Below are 20,320 nucleotides of genomic sequence, written 5' to 3' on the forward strand. Positions count from 1 at the left end.
TATTTTGAGATCAATTGCTTTTATTTATTGTGTGTGTGCTGAATGTGTGTGCCCCACATGCTACGGCACATCCCAGGTGGTCAGCAACAACCTTGCATATTGTCCTTTGCCTTGAACCTTGTTTGACACAGAGCCCCCTTTCTGTGGTTTGCCTTCACCTAACTCAGTTGGCTGCAAACCATCTCCCCTCCTGCTGTACTAGCCCAGAAACTACAGACTGTGAGCCACTGCACCCATACTTACATAGGTTCAGAGGATTTGCTCTTAGGTCCTAATGTTTACGTGGTTAGTCCTTTATCACCGACCTCTCTCTCCACAGCCCATAACTATCACATTTAGGCAGGAAAAAAAATTATGTTTAAAATTAAATATCTAGCATTTAATTCCGCAATGTTTTTTTTCTAACTTGTCTTCGTGAGCAATATGAGCCTGCTCTCTTGCCACGGGTTCATAGACTACACCTACACAATGCTGATTTGACACCAGAGAGAGGACTGTGTACACCGCCACAGAAAGAAGCAGGCTACCTTAGCTGCTCTTGGTGCTGCTGCTGGCCTTCTTCGTGTCCTGCCTGCTTCTGCTGAGCCATCTCTCTGGCGAGGAGCTGCTGCTGCTGCTGTTGCCGTAGTAAGTGTCCATGGAGCCTCTGTTGATGCAAAGCTTCCTGGTGTTCTCTCAGCCGCTGGGCTTCCTCGTCCCTCCTCGCTGCCAGCCTCTGCTGCTCCAGCTGCTCCTCATATGGGGATCGGAAGTTTGTAGCTGCCTTGGTCGAATGCTCCACCTGGAACAAATGGAGCTAATGTTAAGCTAGAAGGGTTAGACCCTCCAGCACTCCCTTCCTTTCTTTGTCAAGACAAACTCAGGAGGCAGGGTAGGCTTCGTAACACTTTATGTCAGGTAACCTACAATTACACATAAAGCCCAAAAGCTTGTAATTTTACATCTTCCTCTGCTTACCTCCCCAATTAACATGCAAATGCTCAATTTTCAGCAAAGGGAAGAGGGCAGAGTTGAGGACCATGAGACCATCGAGAGCATAGCAGAGGCCTTGGAAGACAAAGCTTGCAAGGATGGTAAGGAGCAAGAGAGGGCTTCGCACCAACTATGGCTGAAGCTTTACAGAGAATAGGAGGACAGAGAAAGCCTCAGTGCTACAAAGAAATCATCAGCATCTAGGTGCATTATTGTTGGGTATGACTTTGGAGACTGAAGTGTTGCAGGACATTTTATTGCACTGTGAACCCCGGGTTGCACTGTGGTGTGTGACTCAGCCCCTTAGTCCAAGAACTTTCTGCTTGAGTAAATTCTGAACAGGATTAAATAAAGCTAATCCTAGGTCAAGAGGTGGAGCAAGCAACCAGTCGGCAGGGAGTGAACATACAGGGAAAAAACGAGAGAGAGAGAGTAAGTGGAAATCAGCAGGATGGATACACACGCAAGTAGAAGAGAAGAGCATTCCATATTGAGGGTTTTTTTTTTTTAAAGTATGGGGAAGAAGGCTTCCTGCTTTGGGGATGTTGGCTGAGGAGGGAGGTCAGCTGGGTGCTTTCTCTGCCTCTCTGAGCTCTCAGGCTTTCATCCCTGCATCTGACTCCTGAATCTTCATGGGTAAGATTGAATGACTAGGATTTTGTTAAAAACAGCACACCACGAAGGTCCCTGGTTGCTCTCAGTGCTGGCTGCCCTCAGTTCCTTTGAAGACACTGGCTGCTTTTGGTTGTTTTGAAGGTAGGAATGGGTCTCAGATGTCAGCAACATGCTGAGGAGGCAGTACCTGAGCAGGGACTGGCTAGAGGTCCTCACTCATGGACATGTGTGTTCGTAATAGAACAAGAGTTTTTCTTCATCCCTGACAGCAACGGGTAAAAGCTTGCACTGTATCTGACAGTGAATGGCCAGATAGAAGAGGACTCTTTGTCACAGAAAATTAGACATTTCTCCACGTCAAGACACTGCAGGTGGGGCTTAGGGAACCTTCTGAGGAGGTACCCAGTTGGAAGCTCACCTGCTGCACTGTCAGGGATATGAGGACCAGTCGCTCATGCACCACCAGCAATGGAAATGACATATATCCACCAGCAGCAATTGCTCTGATCACTGACCACATTTCTGAGCTATACTTTGCCGTTAGTCTTACAACAGAAAACTTAAATACATGCAAAGAATGTTCAGTGGAACCTTTCAAAAACAAATTGCAGAGACTGTCATTCATAAGGAGTTTTTTTTTTTGTTTCTTCAGAGACAGAGAGAGAGACTGTCAAATGTTGCTCTTCAAGTGTTACTAACCTTGCTTTTATAGACATGGTCTGTCTGTCTGTCTGTCTGTCTGTCTGTCTCTCTCTCTCTCTCTCTCTGAAACCTGGGCTTTCTAGGTAGGCTATGGTGGCTGGTTGGTGACCCCCGGGTACGCATCTGTCTGCTTCCCCAGTGCAAGGTTACAAAAGCACATCAGTACTTTTCAGATTTTTACATGGAGTCTGGAGAACAAAACAGACCCTCAAGCTTATGCTTCCTTGACTGAGCATTTCCACAGCCCCATCATCATCATCATCATCATCATCATAATCAGTATCGGAAACGAAAGCCAAATTCTCCATCCAAGAGAACGTCTAGTGAGCACCCACGTACCTCAGCTTGAGGGCGGCCGTCCAGAAGGTGGGCTGCCTTCTGTCCCTGCTGATCTCGCCACTCCCTGTCTTGTTCCTCCGGCGATGGGTCATGCTCCTCCTCGAGATGCTCTGCTTGTCCCACCTGCTCCATCTCCTCCTCCTCCAGTGCCTTCCTGTGCTCCTCTTCTACTCGGTGCTCCTCTGGCTGCCTGGATTCTATTTGGTTCCGCTCTTCCGGAGCCTGGAATCTTGCTTCCTTCTGCACAGAGGACAAAGGTTTCTCTTCTGTTTTGGTAGGCACTGCTTCATGGTTCTGCCACACCTCGTTATTTTGAGACAAGCACACCACAAGACATGACACTTTTCTATTTCAAAAGTAGTGACATTATTCTTTCATTACCACATGTAAAGGGCTACAGCGCCAGCAGACTCCTAGAGTCAAGAGATATACACAGCAGGACTTAGAAAAGAAAACAGGTGTGATGGGGCTACATAATTCTCTCTGCATCATCTTACCCTAAGAAATCTAGGGAGACTTTTATCTCAGAGAACGGTCAGAGACCAGGAAAGTGAAGCCTATCAGTGACCATGAATTAGGAAAACACTTCATCTCTCCTTGGACTAGAAAGGAAGTAAACAACAAGTAAAACAATAAAAACCAGAAATCCTCAAACCCCATGCTTATGAAAGTTTCTTCAGGGTTAACATCCTTCTCAAGAGATATTTGAAAGGACTAAGATATGATTTCAGACTCAGCTGAGGAAGGATTGGGTTGACTTCTCATTAGCCCCATTTACTAGTTTCCAAAAGGGACTGTTGAATACCTGTAGTAATTTACAATAATTTCGGCTAAACAAGACTCCAAATATTCTTTGTTAAAACAGTTCAATTCGTGCCAGCCAGTGTGTGTGTGGACCTCGGCTGGCACTTCTCAGAAGGGCCCCATCTTGTTTGTTGAGACTCGGCTCACGAAGTAGACTGGACTGAGTGATCAATGCGTAAGCTCCAGGGACCCTCTTGTTTCTGTTTCTCCAAGCCTATTGTTATAGGCACAGGCTACAGTGCTTGGCTTTTATGTGTGTACTAGGGACTGAACTCAAGCACCTGTCAGGAAGTTGACCGAATCACCTTCCCAGTGCCAGTCAAAGAGGAATGTAGCTTATGACATCTTTTTGTAAACCACAGGCAGTCAGTGAATTTATTATAATAAATATACATGTAGGGATTATATGTTGTTGTAAATATAGCGTGTAATAAATTGAGAGTGCAAGCAATGTCAATACAGAACTCTAAAGCAAGAGAAAAAACATTTTTAGAGAAAGTCTTTGCTACGGTAGGGTTGTGCTTTGTATTTGTTAACTGCTTGCCCCTCCTCCCCACTGCCCTGAGATTCTCACTGCTTATGAGCTGACTATTAAGAGCCCCAAGTATTGCTGTATATCCTTGCCTCCCTGTCTGACCAATGAAAGGTCTACACCTGGTCAGGGCGGAAGAAATGGGCAGAGTGAAAGTTTGCGGACTTAGGAGAGAGAAGGATCTTGGGCAGGAGGGAGGTGCTGAAGGAGAGAAAAGGAACAGAATCACCATGGCATACAAAGTGCCACATGGCCCGGGGGGCGGGGGGCGGACGGACTCTGAAATTCTGCTTGTAAAAAGTGGTCCAGATGAACAGCATAAGCATGGATTTGGGGATTACGGATAGAAAATAGCCCAGATAGAAACGACTGAAGCAGATGGCCTGGGATAGGGGCTGGGAAGTGATGAGGATAGTTTAGTGGGTTAATTATCTGCCTAGCTCCAGGGAAAAAAAGGCCTATTCTGAAATACAACAGGTGTCTGTGTCTTTTATTGCTTATGACAACAGGTTAGCTAATACCACCATAATAATGATAGGCGAATTTTATAATAAACATTATTAAATATTAATACAACATGTCTTCTCTAAATTTGTTAAGTCATAAACATATTTTCCCTAAGTTTCCAACTTTTCTTTATTCTATATTAGTAAGGAAGGTGAAAAAACAGATAGGAAAATCTGTACTGCCTTGCCCCTTTTCTTCATCAAAAAAAAAGTTACTTCCTTGGTCAGATTAATTTCTTATAATTGAGATGCCTAGGGGACCACACCATGAGCAAATTGAAATGGGGAGCCCTACTCCGAAGCTATCAGGGATATAATTATCACTCGTGTAAAAGTCAAGAGTGTAAATCATGAAGTGGGGAGAGAAGTTCTTCCTTGACTATCTGAGAACTTCTGGAGGTGCAGGTTTGACAAAGTCCTCTGGCAAGTTTGCCATAAAAGTGCCTTGTAGAAAATGTTTCTCTCATGGGCTCTAAGGACTTTCAAACACCTGTCGTTTGTCCCACTCTGTCCCTTCGAGGAAGGTTAGGGTACATAACTACTACCTCCAACTCACAGTTGGAGCAAACCAAGCTCTAAATCATTTCACGGTGAACCCAGGGAGCTGGGAGTCAGCCAAGCAGAGCACAGCATCACTGGGCAGGCAGGCCATCCTATTGGACTGTCTTAAATAGATGGATGTAAATCCCCAAGAAAGAACTGGATTGCAAGGACGTCAAGCCTGCTTTTGAAGGAATGATCTGATCATGCAGAAAACATTCATAGGAGAACTCCATTCATGTTGATTTCATTATCTCCATAGGATGGCCACTTGGAGACAAGTCTTCTCAAATGCCTACTGCAAGCCGGCCACAGGACGCATGTGGAGGTCATAGGACAACTCTACTTTCCTCCATTTGGGTCCTGTGAATTGAACTCAGGTAATTAATCTTGAGAGCAAGGCTTTCACCTGCTGAGCCATTTTGTCAGGTCATATGTGGAACTTTGTCAGAATTAATGATAAGCAAGAGCACACCACTGGTGATGCTTTAATTTTGAAATATACTCAAGCAAGTCTTGATTTTCACGAAGAACAAGAATAACGTGGATTGTGATCAGGTTACACAGCTATTTTAATATGATTTTGGCATGTTCTATACACACCCAGCAGTGGACCAGATTCCACTATATTAAGTAGGCTGCTATATAATATTCTCATGCTATTTAAAACCTGTTCATTTATTCAACGGAGAGAAAAATCATCTCGCCTTCAAATGTTCAGATACCAGAGCTCCTTTAATACAAGTAAATTAACATGTAACAAGAGCCAGAAAAGTCTTTCCCGGTAAATGCTACAGCTTCAATTAGCAGTGTTTTCCCCACACTACCTGAACTGGTTAGAAATAAAAATCCCCATGCCAAACATCAGATTACCTGAATTGGAAGATGGAGCTGTGGCTGAGAATCCTGCATTTTTTACGATATTTTATACATTTATATTATTACACATATATAAAATAAACTGCATACAGCAAGAAGAACCACACAAAAAATTAGGAATTATATTAATGTTAGAAAACATCTTTCCTATCTTGGTGCATCTAAAATTCTTAATGTAAAACAGTATCTATCATATCTCATCATTATCACCTTAAAACATCTAACTAAACTTAATGACATCTTAACCCCTAAACAACTAAGCTTAATTGTAAAACTAACTATCTGGTCTTCAGCTCCATCAGACACTTGAGAAGAAATAAGATTATTCACTCAAGTAAATAGGAAGTGCAGGTTAACAGTGAGAAGCCTGCATTTTTAACATACCTAGGTATTCTAATGTATAAAATCTTCTAGGAATTTGCGTGGTAGGAACAGTGGGCGGTACAGAGAGAGCAGTTCTCTAGACAGTTCCACAGGGGACTTCACCTCCCAGGGGTCCCAGGCCACACCTCTCACCTCTTGTAGCTCTCCTGCTGGCTTCTCTCTTACATTGTAACCTTGGGGAGAAAGAGTCCCTTGGGAAAAGGTGACATTTCGCTGCTCTGCTGGCTCTGGATTTCGAAAGCTTGGAATCCTGTTGAGAGTATCTTTCAGTTGCTTATATTCTGCAACTTGAGTCTGCACAGCAATTGCACAGGTGGGGGGGAAATTGCACAATTTGAGCGGGAAAGAAAAAGACAATATTCATAGATTAATTGGATGGGCTTTTAAGTTTACGGGATGACTAGAAAACTATTAAGTCTAAGCTTGTTAGCAAAGTTGCCGACTGCCTTCATGCACTAGCGCTTCCCCTTGGACATGCTGAACCATTTCTGAGCACATGCAAGTTAGAATAAGACTTTAAGAGACTGAAAAAATATCTAAGACATGTTAGTTTCCCAGGCTATGTGAGACAAAATAAGAACTTCATCAATATTATAAACATCATTATTAGAAGACAGCTATGTAATCATTGTTTATCATATTAAAAACCTACTTCAAGACTTACATAATTATTCAAACTGAGACCCATTAACAGTATGCCCTGTGTTACATCTTTTAATGGAATAGCTATCTATCTATCTCTATCTATCTATCTATCTATCTATCTATCTATCTATCTCTATCTATCTATCTCTATCTATCTATCTATCTATCTATCTATCTATCTATCTATCTATCTATATCATGTTCACCTTCTTCGGTTTAGTTGATTTATGCTCAAATATGGTTCTTCACTTGCCCTATAGGGGGCTCTGAGGTAGTAGAGAGCAGTGAAATATGAGAAATATGAAGCTGGGCTTTTTCTTAAGCTGAGTGTCCTTTTGGCTTAAATTGACAAAGGCTGTGTATGAGTTTGGAACTAGTATAGGACTGGATTGCTCTCCTATAGATGCATCACCATATATTTTGATGTGGGAGGTACAGTGTGTGTGTGTGTGTGTGTGTGTGTGTGTGTGTGTGTGTGTGTGTGTGTTTCTTTTCCAAGAAGCTGGAAAGGTAGAAAATGAACCAACAACTTGAACAAAATCAGTACACATGGCATATACATATTTCATGTACACTACCATTCTTATCCTAAAACCAGAATTACTGTGTAAATAAACACTTACATAGACTCTCTGCTCTTCCATGCCAAGGGAGAAGCACTGCTTTACCTCCTCATTTTGTTTACTGTGTGTGTGTGTGGGGGGCTGTGTATATGATATGCATACAAATGTGCATGCACATGTATGCACACACATATGGAGGCCAAAGCCCACATCCGGTGGCTTTCCTCTACTTCTCTTCATCTTTTTTTTTTTTAACACAAGGCCTCTGAGAAGCCTGCAGCTCACTGATGCAGCTAGGATGGCTGGCCATTGCGCTCTAGGATGCACCTGTCTCCAACCCACCCCAAGCTGAGATTATAAGTGTGGGCTTCCATATCTACGAGGTCTTTTCTATGGGGGCTGGGGATCCACACTCAGGTCCTCAGGACTGCATGCCAGGCCCCATATTGACTAAGTCCTCTCCCCAGCTCTGTTTTGTCTCTTCTAATTTTCAAAAAATGATGGTGTTAGCTGCCTCAATACGTATCAGAGAAGTACTCTCATATAGTTTGTATAAAAGTGTAACATTCACCGGCAGGGGCCTTTACCTCAGAAATTAATCAGAACATTTGGGAATCAACTTTGGAGATCAAACAAGACAAACAAATGACATCCAGATAGCAGCACTTTTATAGGAAGGGATATATATAATTCAAGTCCATGCATTTTTTTTCCTGTTTCCTCTAAGGCACTGGTTCTCAACCTGTGGGCCACAACTCTTCTGGAGGTCAGATGACCTTTTTATAATGGTCACCTAAGAGCATCTGCAGATCAGATATTTACATTATAAATGACAGCAGTAGCAAATTACAGTTATGAAGTTGCAATGAATATCATTGTATGGTTGCAAGTCACCACAGCATGAGGAACTGTAACAGCATTAGGAAGGCTGAGAACCACTGCTTTAAGGTGTCCAACCCCTAGAAGGCAGTCGAGACGAGTCATAGTTCTGATATCAATATACATTAAGGATAATATTAAAATATGTAAGAAGTGTCCTCCACTCCAAAAATTATACTTAAATTTTTTTTATGTATTTTTAAATTTAATTTAAATTTTAGAGTGCCTGCCAAAGTGTGTGTTTGTTTGCTTGCTTGTGAGTGTGTGTGTGTGTGTGTGTGTGTGTGTGTGTGTGTGTGCGTGTTTGTGTGTGTGTGTAAAGCAAGTGCAACAGCCAACTGGCCAGAAGATGGTGTAGTGTAAGCCTCCGGATATGAATGCTGAGAAATGACCTGAGGTCCTCTGCAAGAGCAATATCTGCTTTTAACTGCTGAGCCAACTCCCTCGGCCCAAGCAATTATAGTTCACAAGGTCTGGGGAAAGGTCCACACACCTCCTATGTTGCTGAATAAGTCTTACAAACACACTCAGGAATGTGACTTTGACACCAGACACCCAAGTTAAGATTGTGCGTGGTGGGCAAATTTTTCAGGCTAACTACTGAACTTCCCTTTGGCCTCACTTTGCTTAAACTCTAGTTTACTTAATTATAGACAAACACAGGGTATATACTAGATTATGAGTTTTTAAAATTAAATTTATCATTGTGTATGTATGATATACGTGTATGTGTCTCTATGTCTCTCTGTCTTCCCCCAACAAGCCTCTCTTACAAGAATATGAACGTAGGTATAATTTAGGACTAACAGCTTCTATAACTATGACAAATTAGTGTCTAAGCTGCCAGTCAATGGTATTTTGTTACATCAGCCCAAATTAATAGAGACATATGGTTCTAACTAAAGTAATTAAAGGACAAACTAGTTATAGCATAAAGTGTTAAGACAAAAAAAAAAAAAAAAAAAAAAAAGCTCCCCCCGCCAAAAAAAAAAAAAAAAAAAACTCTCAAAAGGCAGAACTTTGATTGCCTTGCCGTCTTAAAATACTTAAGGTTACATAAGCAGCTAGATATATTAAAAAGAAGAAGAAGAAGAAGAAGAAGAAGAAGAAGAAGAAGAAGAAGAAGAAGAAGAAGAAGAAGAAGAAGAAGAAAGAAAGAAAAATAAAAAGAAACCTATATATAGGCTCTGTGTATAAAATTACAGTTTTCTACTTTTAAATTGTTTCAGGGCTGAGAAAGGGAAGCTATGTGGATTCCTCAGGAAGGGGTTGGGGTGGCTGGAATTAGCAAGTTCCAGGCCAGTGACGGACTGTCTCACAGTGGAGGACGGAGGACATCCTGAGGAGTGACTCCTGTGATGCTTCGCCTTCCGGCTTCCACTTACACACATGTGCACACAAACGCACCTATAATAACGACAGAAACCTCAAAAGCTGGCTCAGTGATGCTGCTCATGCGCTCATTTCACACCTTGTTAAGGTTTAGGTCACTAATCCAACCATTTTAGTTTAGTCTATTTCTATGCATTTCCAGATTGTTGCTTCTTATTGTAATACTTTTGGCTATTGCACACAGTCGGCTTACCACATTTTACTGTGTGAACCTTACATAAAACAACCATTGACAAACTTTTCGAAGAAGATTTGGAATGCAGCAGTGTCTAGAATCGATCCTAATTCATAGCAAAAATCACTGTAAACAAAGAGTCATTGAGTGTCACCAGTTGACCCCAAGGATAGGCCGTTTGCAAGGCCCTACCCCCTCGCGGCAGAAGCCATGGGTAGCCAAAGGGGGACAAAAGAGGGATAATCATTTGGTTCTGTGGCCTCAGTGAGGTTTCTAGGTCTCCAGTGCAGGGCCCCACAGCAGGGTGCACAGAGGCAGCTGAACTGGGTACAGCAAGACATAAAGAAAAAGTAGATGACATAAAGCTGGGAAGGGTATCCGATTGAGACTTTAGGCAAGAGTAGCATGGAAGAAAGAGGAAATTGTAGGACCCACAGGGTCCTGGAAACCTACAAGAAGAACTTTATGACAGGCAGATCTGGATCCTGGGGTCCTCCTCAAACTAAGGCACCAGCCAAGGAGAATATAGGCAGTAAGCTTCGAACCCCTACCAAGACCTAGCCGACGAACATGATACTCTCCACCGTTGAGTAGAGAGTGAGATCTGACTCTCATATGAACTCTGGTGCCCCTTTTCTGACCATGTCCCCCAGATGGGGAGACCTGGTGGCACTCAGAGGAAGGATAGCTAGTTACCAAGAAGAGACTTGATATTCTGAGAGCATATATAGGGGGAGGAGGTCTTCCTAGGTCACGGACACAGGGGAGGGGAGAAGGGGAGAAATGGGAGGGAGGGAAGAATGGGAGGAAACAGGGGAAGGGCTAACAATCGAGATGTAATATGAATAAATTAATAAAAAAATCTAAAAAAAAAAAAGCTGGGAAGGGGACAGGTTGGGGACTGGAAGGGATTTGAGGGGTAAATGCAGGGTGAATATCATCATATGTTGTATGCATGTATGCAATGACCGAGGATTAACTTAAAATTTGAAGAAAAAGTAATGTGAGAGCATAGTTAGAAAACTGTAAAGCAAAATAAATTCTTTTTATAATGTAAAAAACAAAACCACAAAAAACAAAAAACAAAAAAAACAAAACCCTAATTGCAAAAACAAGTCTTTGAAAGAGATGTAACTAGGTGTGAGCCCAAAGTATTACACCTTTTGATAATTATATGAAGACAAAATCGAGTAACTAATATCACCTTTCCAAGCTTTCCATACCTTGTCTGTTTATTCATTTGACAGACACATACCAAGACACGGCTTATGCCAGCGGCCACTCTACTCTCTGCACATAGGGAGATCACAGCTCTTGTTTTTCCCTTTCCACTGACCCTTCTGTTTTTCTGTAGTATGAACAGCCCTACATTAAGCCTTGTCCCAGAAAAAGTATATACATATAGGCTGGGATACTGGGAATAAAGGAAGGAGAGAAGAAAAGGTCTTGGAATGATTTCCTTAGGGAGTCAGCACCGCAAAACCCTATACCTAGTTTACTAAGAGTTGCCACGGGCCAGAGAGATGCAAAAGACCAGACTCACAGGCCGCTCTGTGAGTTAAGCATCAGAATCGCTCAAGTATGATGCAGGAGAAGCAGAAACAGTCATGGACAAAAGGAGAGTTTATTTAGTAGCCTCTTCGGTGTCTTCGGAAAGCATGCATTTTCCCCCAGGATTAGGAGTGCTGTCATGAGTTACTGTCTGAAGCTTGTGTGGTAAGAACCTACATGCAGGAGGGACTTCAGAAACAGTAAGCAGACTTCAAAAGGACCCAACAACGGCTGCTTCTCTCCTAACCTGTGCGGCAGCCAGTGCACTCTTGTGGTCTTCCAAAGTCACTACAAGCTGCTCATGCTCGGAGAGTAAACTCTTATGCTGTTGCTACACAAAAAAAGAAGTTTACACGTTGAGCTATATGAACGTCACAACACCAAATTCTTCGGTCTGGCCACCCAAACGTTGATTTGCTTGCTTGGTGGCTGTTGTGTCAGGATTTGTAACAAATTTGTTCAAAAATTACTAGAGAGAGGTATGATTTATGGAGTATTCTAAAGTCCATCAGAAGTGCTACCCAGTACTTACATTAGTAGTCAGCCGCTGTAGGTTAAAAACTATCTTAAAGTATAATTATCCAACAAAGTAATGAGTCATTATTGATACAAATACTGAATGCCATAGGCTACCTTTAGTTTATGATGACAAAGTGGCAAATTTTTCAGGGCTACTCCAGGTATGCAAAGCCCATGACAGCAATCTGGGTTTGTGAAGCAGATCACTTGGGAAATGAATTAACAACAACAACAACAAAAAAAACAAAAATAAAACCTTTATTTTTAAGTGTGTGTGTGTGTGTGTGTGTGTGTGTGTGTGTGTGTGTGTGTGTGTGTGTTAGTGGTTTTGGGGTATGCATGTGAATACAGTGTCCATGGAGGACCGACAGGACATCAGATTTCCTGGTGTTTCAGTTACAGGTGATTGTGAGCTTATGGTGCTGTGAGCCAAACTTGGTTCCTCTGAGAGTGCAGCAAACACTCATAATCTCTGGACCATCTTTCCAGCTCCCAGGAATGACTTCTGAAGCCATTCTGCAGGACAAAGCATACAAACGCCCCAGAGCCAAATGCCTGACTCATCTTACCTTGACATCTTGAAGCTGGGTGTGAATATCTTGGTGTGCTTTTCGTAGCTGTCTGTTCTCTTCTCTCAAGTTATACACTGTTTCTGTTTTACAACAAGAACAATCAGACCTAAGCACCGAGAGTTCCCTAGTTGTTTATCTGAAGCTTGAGCACGTATTTTAAGATGCATTTTGAACTTAAAACTGTACGCTATTCCAAATTAGCAAGATTATGTCATGTCTGCACTCAGCGTGGGTTCAAAGGCTCTTTGCAAAATGATCTGGGTCGTGGGCTTAAGCCTCTGGAAACAGACTATGCATTACATGGTAAGTCAACAATTTAGTCATATGGCTGTTGAGCATGAAATATCTCTGTTAATAAATGAGCCCGTGGGACTGGATGGAATAGGCAGGTGTGGTCTCGGTTTTGAGGATTATCACAAATGAAAAGCAGTTATGAACAGAATATACCATTTCTCATAGCATGAATAATTTTCCCATCCCTTCAGAAAGTACTTCAATTAGAGGCAAAAAGAACCCCACTCATCTGATGATAACCTCTAATTTTTTCTTACTCCTATCATTCATGTCTTAGTTAATCTAACTTCGACTCTGAGTAGGGCCTTTTCAGAGCTGGAACGAGAGAAGGTTGAGTAAGAAGCGTGAGGTCGCAAAACCTCCCCTCCCTGTTGAGGTGCCAACTTCCTCCTGAAAATGCTACATCTACCGCTCCAGTTTTAGAAACTGTCATTCTATGTGTTTTACATGCTAAGTATTATTCAGACTTACAAACTTGGTGTTTGTTTTTCTTAAATGTTTGCCTATATAGTCTTTTCCATATCTGACTATTCATCACTGTTTAAAAATGGATCTAACAATATCTGGCAGTTTTAGGCCAATGACTGCATGGCAATATATAACACAAGGGAAGTTAAGTGCTGGCTTGGTGATTATATAATTTATTTTGGAAGAGGTGATGGTTGAGAGAAAGAAAGGGGGCACAATTCATATATGAGCTGGGACAGCAGGCATTAAATAAATCTTGACTGCACCAGGCAAACTGTCCCCATATACAGATACCTCTACAGACAAGGCTCCATCTTTCCAGCTAAGTTAGCATCAAAGGGGAGCATCTGCCCCCTTCTCTCACCACACTTGGTACAGTTCTACTTTCTTATTGTCCATTCTTGACTCCTGGGCACAGGAATTATGATTATGTTTTGAGGGAAAAAGTTAAGAACAAAGTAGGATCTGGCTTTCACATCATAGTGGATTTTCTCAGAAGTCAAAATTAGATATCACTGGCCACCTACGAGGACATTTAGTGTACTGCAAACTGCATGGGGCTTTTAAACAAAAATGCTTGAAATACCTAAACTTGAATGGCCAGCTCTGATTTGTTATTTGCAAACTTACTGACAGAGGCTTCTATGTTTTCACTGGGCTTCTGCCAGCAAGTTTTGCTCCATTTCTTCATACGCTAAGTAAAACAAGACCCCTGTCTGCCTGCCTCCAGGTTTGCAATGGGAATTCAGTAAAACCATCAATGGAAGGGTTTCACTTAAGCTGGTCCTAATACATTGTAGAAATGTTTCATCAGGTATTACATTCATAATGATGAAGAGATATCTTAGTTTCCATGCTGTCAGCCTTCCTTGGGAGAGGAGGAGGTTTAAATGCTCACATTCAGCTACAAAGATTGCCAGTCACCATTACTCTTTGTCGACCACAACATGCTTTAACTTTATTGCTTAATTCTTTTTATCCAGAGTCATGTCATAGTTCTGCTTCTGTTGCTGTGATAAAATACACCAATGAAAGCAACGTGGGGGAGGAAAGGTTTATTTTAGTCCACACTGCCCGGTTATAGTATTATCCCTTTAGGGACGTCACAGTGGCAGGAGCTTCTGACATCTGGTCACACTGTGTTCATAGTCAAGACATGGAAAGGGAAGGACATCTAGACTCATCCCCCTCAATCACTTTCACTTAGCTGTCCACAGTTAGGTTAGGCCATCCCATCTCAACTAACCCAAATAACCAAAAACATCATAGGCACACTCACTTTCTATCTCTCCTAAGTGATGTGTGTGTGTGTAATTTATTTTCTTACTGAAAGCTTTCTGTATGTCCACTCTGGTCCTGGGTAAAAAGTTCTGAGGCTAAAACACCTTGGTAGTCAGGAGTGACATATTTGTACCTTCCTATTTGATGGAACTCTGATTTCATCATTAAAATTTTACTATATATGAATGTTGCTTTAAAAAAAAAATGAGAAAGACCTAGGCACACACCTGTGATCCCAGCACGCTGGGAGGCAGAGGCAGATGGATCTGTTAATTCAAGGCCAGCCTGGTCTACAAAGGGAGTCCAGGACAGCCAAGGCTACACAGAGAACCCCTGTCTCAGAAAAACAGAGAGAGAGAGAGAGAGAGAGAGAGAGAGAGAGAGAGAGAGAGAGAGAGAGAGAGAGACAGACAGACAGACAGACAGACAGACAGACAGACAGACAGACAGACGGACAGAGACAGAGAGACAGAGAGAGACAGAGACAGAAACAAAGACAGAGACACAGAGAGAGGATGGAGAGATGGTTTAGAGCTTAAGAGCACTTACTGATCTTCTAGGGGATCCTGGCTAATTTCCCAGCACACACAGGACAGCTCACAACCACTTACAACTCCAGTATTGGGAGATCTAATGTCCCCTTGGAGACACCAGAGGCATGAGGAATGCTTGTGGTGCACAGACATAGTGCGCGGCAAAACACCATATACATAAAACAAAAGTTATAAAAGAAAACAAAACGAGTGTATTATGCAAAAGAGAAGAGTGCTATTCAGTGTGATCATTAAAACTGAATGCAGTAAATAGTAAAAAGGCCTAAAAGTAGGCCAGTACTGTAGCACTTGTGTGTGTGTTCTTGTTGCAATGGTGGACAAAAGCATCTCTGGCCCTATCCAATACCTTTCAGCTTAGAAAGCTCTTGTTCCTTTTCTTGCTGCAGCTGCAGGCACCTCTGCTTGTGGTCGATGAACGTTCTACTGAAGTCTTCCCCTTGCTTACGGTGCTCCTCTTCCAAGTCACTGTGCTGTTTTCTTCAGCTCCTCGTGCTGACTCTGCAAGACGCATACTTGAGCAGGCACGTTCTCTAAATAGACTTACATCTCTAAATCTAAGTCAATTTCTCTCTAGTCTAGTTCTCTGTCTTATCAGAAGGGGGAGACTACATGAAAGGCTGAGCTCAGTTAAGGATGTGCTCTGTTTCTGTAGTTCCCTGTCATTTTCTTTACCCTTCAACCCAATAGTTTGAGATGACAGTGAAAGATAAATCTATCCTCAGTTTTAAACACCAATAAGTGTAAGAAGCTAGCATAAAATAAGGAAGAGGGAACAATCTGAGGTAGCTAACCTTAGCTACACTGTGTATTTTTCTTTACTTAACAAGCAAGATCAAGGCTGCACAATATTCATGTGAGGCTCCACGGTGACTCTAAGTTAAGCTACCTAAATCTGAAAACGCTCAAGACTCTTCATGGTGTCATATTTGTACTTATCTACCACCATCTTTTAATCCTTTTAAGATTGCTGGTTCTTCCTAGTTCACCTGTGTTATATTGACTACATGCCCAAAAAAATCATGGCAAGAAAAAGTCTGCTTTTCTTCAGTATGCCCTCAGTTTTCTTCTCCATATTTTAGAAGTACTCAAAGGCAGGACCATTGACCACAGAGAACCACTTTATTCAACATCTCTTTGATTTTCAATCTTCTAGTAACCCAGTTTGAGAATGGTTGGGGTAGAGGAGAGAAAGAGAAAGAGGGCTATCTTCCCTTTGGGGGAAGTAACGAATTGTTTCTAGAGTTCATTTTTATTTATTTGATTTTATATTAGAATTCTGCACCATCATTAGAAGTTAGTGAATTTCGCCAGTCTCCAAATGCTTATGTGAAAGGCTGCCCTGCTCTAATGTACTATACTCTTGGCGATAAGAAAGGTCTGTTTCACTAGAAAGTGTGTATCCTGCTGATATGAAGGCATAGGAAACATTAAACCAACACACAGGGCTGATGTGGGGTGGAGACCATGGTAGGATTTGCACATGGTGCTGGATGCTGTGCGAATCGCTCCCAGCTTGACAGAATCAGTGACTTTCTTACTTCTTGTGGTTCTTGTCTTCCTGGCTTGTGATAGTGAGTTTTACCCAACATTCAAGGGAGAAAAATATGTAAATAATAAATTGTGTTCTTGGAGTAGTTAAAAGTGTTTCTGTCAAACATTAGTTACACAGACAAGGCGTTTGAGTTCTACACACATTAGTCTGTGTAAAATAAAAGAAAAACCACTGTGAGAAACTAAGCAAACAAAGGACTTTAAAGCTATCAAAGAGAACAAAAATTTAAAAGTAGGTAACAAGAAAGCCTCATTATTATATGAGGAAAGGGGAATACATTGACCCCATTTTTTTGGTAAAAAAGTAATAATCATACTAAGACAAATATAGACAATTTTTAGATAACCATGTCTATAGTCCAAGTAAACTTTCTGTAAACCTTCTCTTTTATCATATTAAATATGGTTAATCAGTTTGAATATTTCCTGCTCCTTTCTTCATTCATTAGCGACATTTATGTTACTTACTTTCAGCATCTGATGTTGGACATTCAATGCGCTGTATCTGCTATTGGAATCTTGCTGTAAATCAAGGAAAATCAAGTCAACAAAAGATAGACGATCTGGTTCTTTTGCTGTGGATAGCTTCATTGCCTAATAAAAGATTTTCACTTTTGCTTTTGTTTTCTTTTTTTAATTTATTTAATTGTATGTACATTGGTGTGAGGGTGTCAGGTCACCTAGAACTGGAGTTATAAACAGTTGTGAGCTGCCATGTGGGTGCTGGGAACTGAGCCTGAGTCCTTTGGAAGAGCAGTCAGTGCTCTTAACCACTGAGCCACCTCTCCAGCTCCCACTTTTGCTTTTGTAAGCTAATATAAATTTTGTGTTAGAGACAGCATGTCTTTAGGGCCATCTCATCCATCTATCTATTTATCTGTCAGTCTGTCTGTCTATCATCTATTTATTTAACACTCCTGGAAATTAAACTTGGGACTTGCATATACAAGGCAATCATTCTACCACTGAGACACTCCCTAAGAGCACCTGTTTCTTTATTTAACAGCAGAAATGAAGAGGTTTCAGTTTTCTTCTGCGTTTGTTAGATTTTTGTCATGAAAATCATGAAAATAGAATCATCATAAAATGATAGGTTGACAGGAGTCTTAGAAAGGATTTAGTTCTGTTTTTCACAATCTAAAGAAGCCTAGAAGCCTAGTCACTCAATGAACTTCTGAAAGTCACTGTGTATACCTAATACAGTATTTTGTGCCCAGCAGGGGTAGGAGGGGTGGGGGTGCATCCATTAAGAGCAGGCCTCAGGGCTCTGTCTGCCTGTCTCAAGGGTGAAAGGCTGTTCTTCCCTCAGTTAATGGGCATTTGAATAATCTTCAGTTCACCACTAGAGTGAAATACCAGAAGTAAAGCAAGTTATTTACATGGTAGCAGAGGAGGAGGACTGGCGCTTGAGCCCAAGCTGACGGTGGCTGAACTCCCCCTTCTAATCTCATGTTCTAGACCATTCCCGCAGTCCACAGAGCAGCTGTCAATACAGGCCTCCCAGTTCCAAAATACTAGGCTGCCATTCCCAATGAATATACTGAAGACACCTGGAGCATTCAGTCTCCCTTCACTAGGCTGGTTTATTTTCTGCACAGCAACACCCCTGCTGTGATCTGTCTCCACACAGGTGCACTCTGTGGTTTCTTTTCATAGCTCCTAAAATAAACTACACTTTTGCTTTATCATTTCATTGCCTGGCTCTCTTTTTATCTGTCTGTCCTCCTCTCTCTCCCCTTCCCTTCCCTCCCTCCCTCCCTCCCTCCCTTTCTGTCTTTTTAGTTTATAAAGAGATTACATTACAAAATACACAACTGTGTGTACACAGGTCTGAATGGGCTTTTGAAAGCAAGTTAAATTTGAAAGCTAAATGCCTCTTTCAGGTAATTCAAAGAACTTGCTTTTCTCAGTGTTGAAATACCTAAACATGCATGTTTTATTCAACCAACACTCATACATTTTTCTAATGTAAGAGAAAGAGTGCCTCTTTCTCCATTCAGTTTTAACCTTAAAATATTTTTAAATGCCAACATCACTCAGTCTGTCCATAACTCATTCTTCAGATACCTGCAAATGGCAACTCTAAGTTAGGTCTCCTGTTTGATAGTACTTTGTAAAGGCAAACAGAAGTCTTACATGTCAAAGAAAAGAGACACTATAATCAAATAAAAGAGTGAATAAAATGACCCTCTCAGGCTGGAAAGATGGCTCAGCCATTAAAGGCCAGGCTGACAACCAATTAAAAAAAAAAAAAGACCCTCTTTGCTGGCCATACATAGTGCATACCTGTCATCCCAGCACTAAGGAAGTAAAGACAAGAGGTCAGGAGTTCAAAGTCACCTTCTGCTACTCAATGATTTTGAGGCCATCTTGTACGGAAACCCATTTCAAAACTCCAGAACCAAACTGAGCAACCAAACTTCATATGACACAGCGAGGCTATCTAAATTTATCATTAATCATCATCCATGTGTCAAGAAGCATGAATAGGGAAGTTTTAAAAAAACAATGGTTAGGATTTTCCTCTCTGAATTTTTTGTTTGTTTGTTTGTTTTTTCTTTTTTTGGTAACAAAAATCTATGACCACCCCAGAATGCTAGAGATAGAGTAAAAGTTTTTGCACTAATATTTTTATCTTCCTCAAAGTTCATGAAAACAAATTAAATCGAAAAGAGAAAAAAGCCTTACCCTTCCTTTGTTTAGCGTTTCTTGTGCTTCTAACTTATAAACAAGGAAATCTAGGAAAGAAAAAATGGAGAAAGTATACGTTAACACATTTAAAAACTTTTAAAGTCTCAGAGAAAAAAAAGTTGTACTTTACTCAGACTTAAAAAAATTATTTCTGTGCAAATCGGTCTAATTGGTGATTTATGTACTTCATCTTACAACTCAAAGCTTTGGAAAACATGTCAGAGCTGACAGTTTTCCACTTTCCCTTCTATGTGCAAATCCTGCACCACCACAATCGCTGTCAAGTGTCTAATAGCACACTTGGAATATCTCTGTGAAATCTGCCTTTGAAACTCAGAGGCTTAGGTATATCTGGAGACAAGGGTGATTTAAAGCCTCCCCCTAGAGGGCACACTAAATCCCTTCTGGAACCGAAAAGACAATCAAGCCCTCTACTCCATCTTCAAAGCTCTGAAAACTTTATTATCCACTAGATGGCTCTATAACACCACTCTGCGGTGGAAGACAGGGCAAAAATAAGTCTTAGAGCACTTCTCAGCATTGTAAAGCTTGTTCAACCTACGAGTCAGGGAGTATTGCATTGTACCTAGCACCCAACCCACACTCATCAAGGGAGCCAAGGGTTTAAATTCTAAGATTCATCACAACATATGAATAAATAAGAAATAAAAATGAAGAAAATTTCCTCTAGCTGGTTATTGGAATGCATGTTTTCGTTGAAAACTCTGGTAAAATTTAATACCATTGCCTGTGTTGCGTTAATTTCTAACTGAACAACTGTGCCAGTAAAATTTTTAATGAAATAATAATTACAGCTACTTCATTTAAGATTCCAGGTAGTGGGTCAACTCACTAAGTTACAGACCTAAGGTGGAGTGTATAAAAAAATGTCATATTCTAAACAATGTATGT

At 41.3% G+C, this 20,320-nt stretch overlaps 1 protein-coding gene across 1 annotated transcript in view; it reads right to left on the bottom strand.

Moving 5' to 3' along the window:
- The window catches only part of Golim4 (golgi integral membrane protein 4), an 86,225-nt gene that overhangs the window by 16,190 nt on the left and 49,715 nt on the right, over positions 1-20,320 (bottom strand). Inside the window, 9 exon segments of the mRNA XM_051157308.1 lie at positions 528-781; positions 2,629-2,868; positions 6,406-6,567; positions 11,726-11,809; positions 12,567-12,649; positions 15,513-15,645; positions 15,647-15,664; positions 17,186-17,239; positions 19,406-19,455. Of these exon segments, the coding sequence (XP_051013265.1) occupies positions 528-781; positions 2,629-2,868; positions 6,406-6,567; positions 11,726-11,809; positions 12,567-12,649; positions 15,513-15,645; positions 15,647-15,664; positions 17,186-17,239; positions 19,406-19,455 (1,078 nt within the window).

The sequence above is a fragment of the Acomys russatus genome, chromosome 15, assembly GCF_903995435.1.
Source record: "Acomys russatus chromosome 15, mAcoRus1.1, whole genome shotgun sequence".
NCBI classification, from domain to species: domain Eukaryota; kingdom Metazoa; phylum Chordata; class Mammalia; order Rodentia; family Muridae; genus Acomys; species Acomys russatus.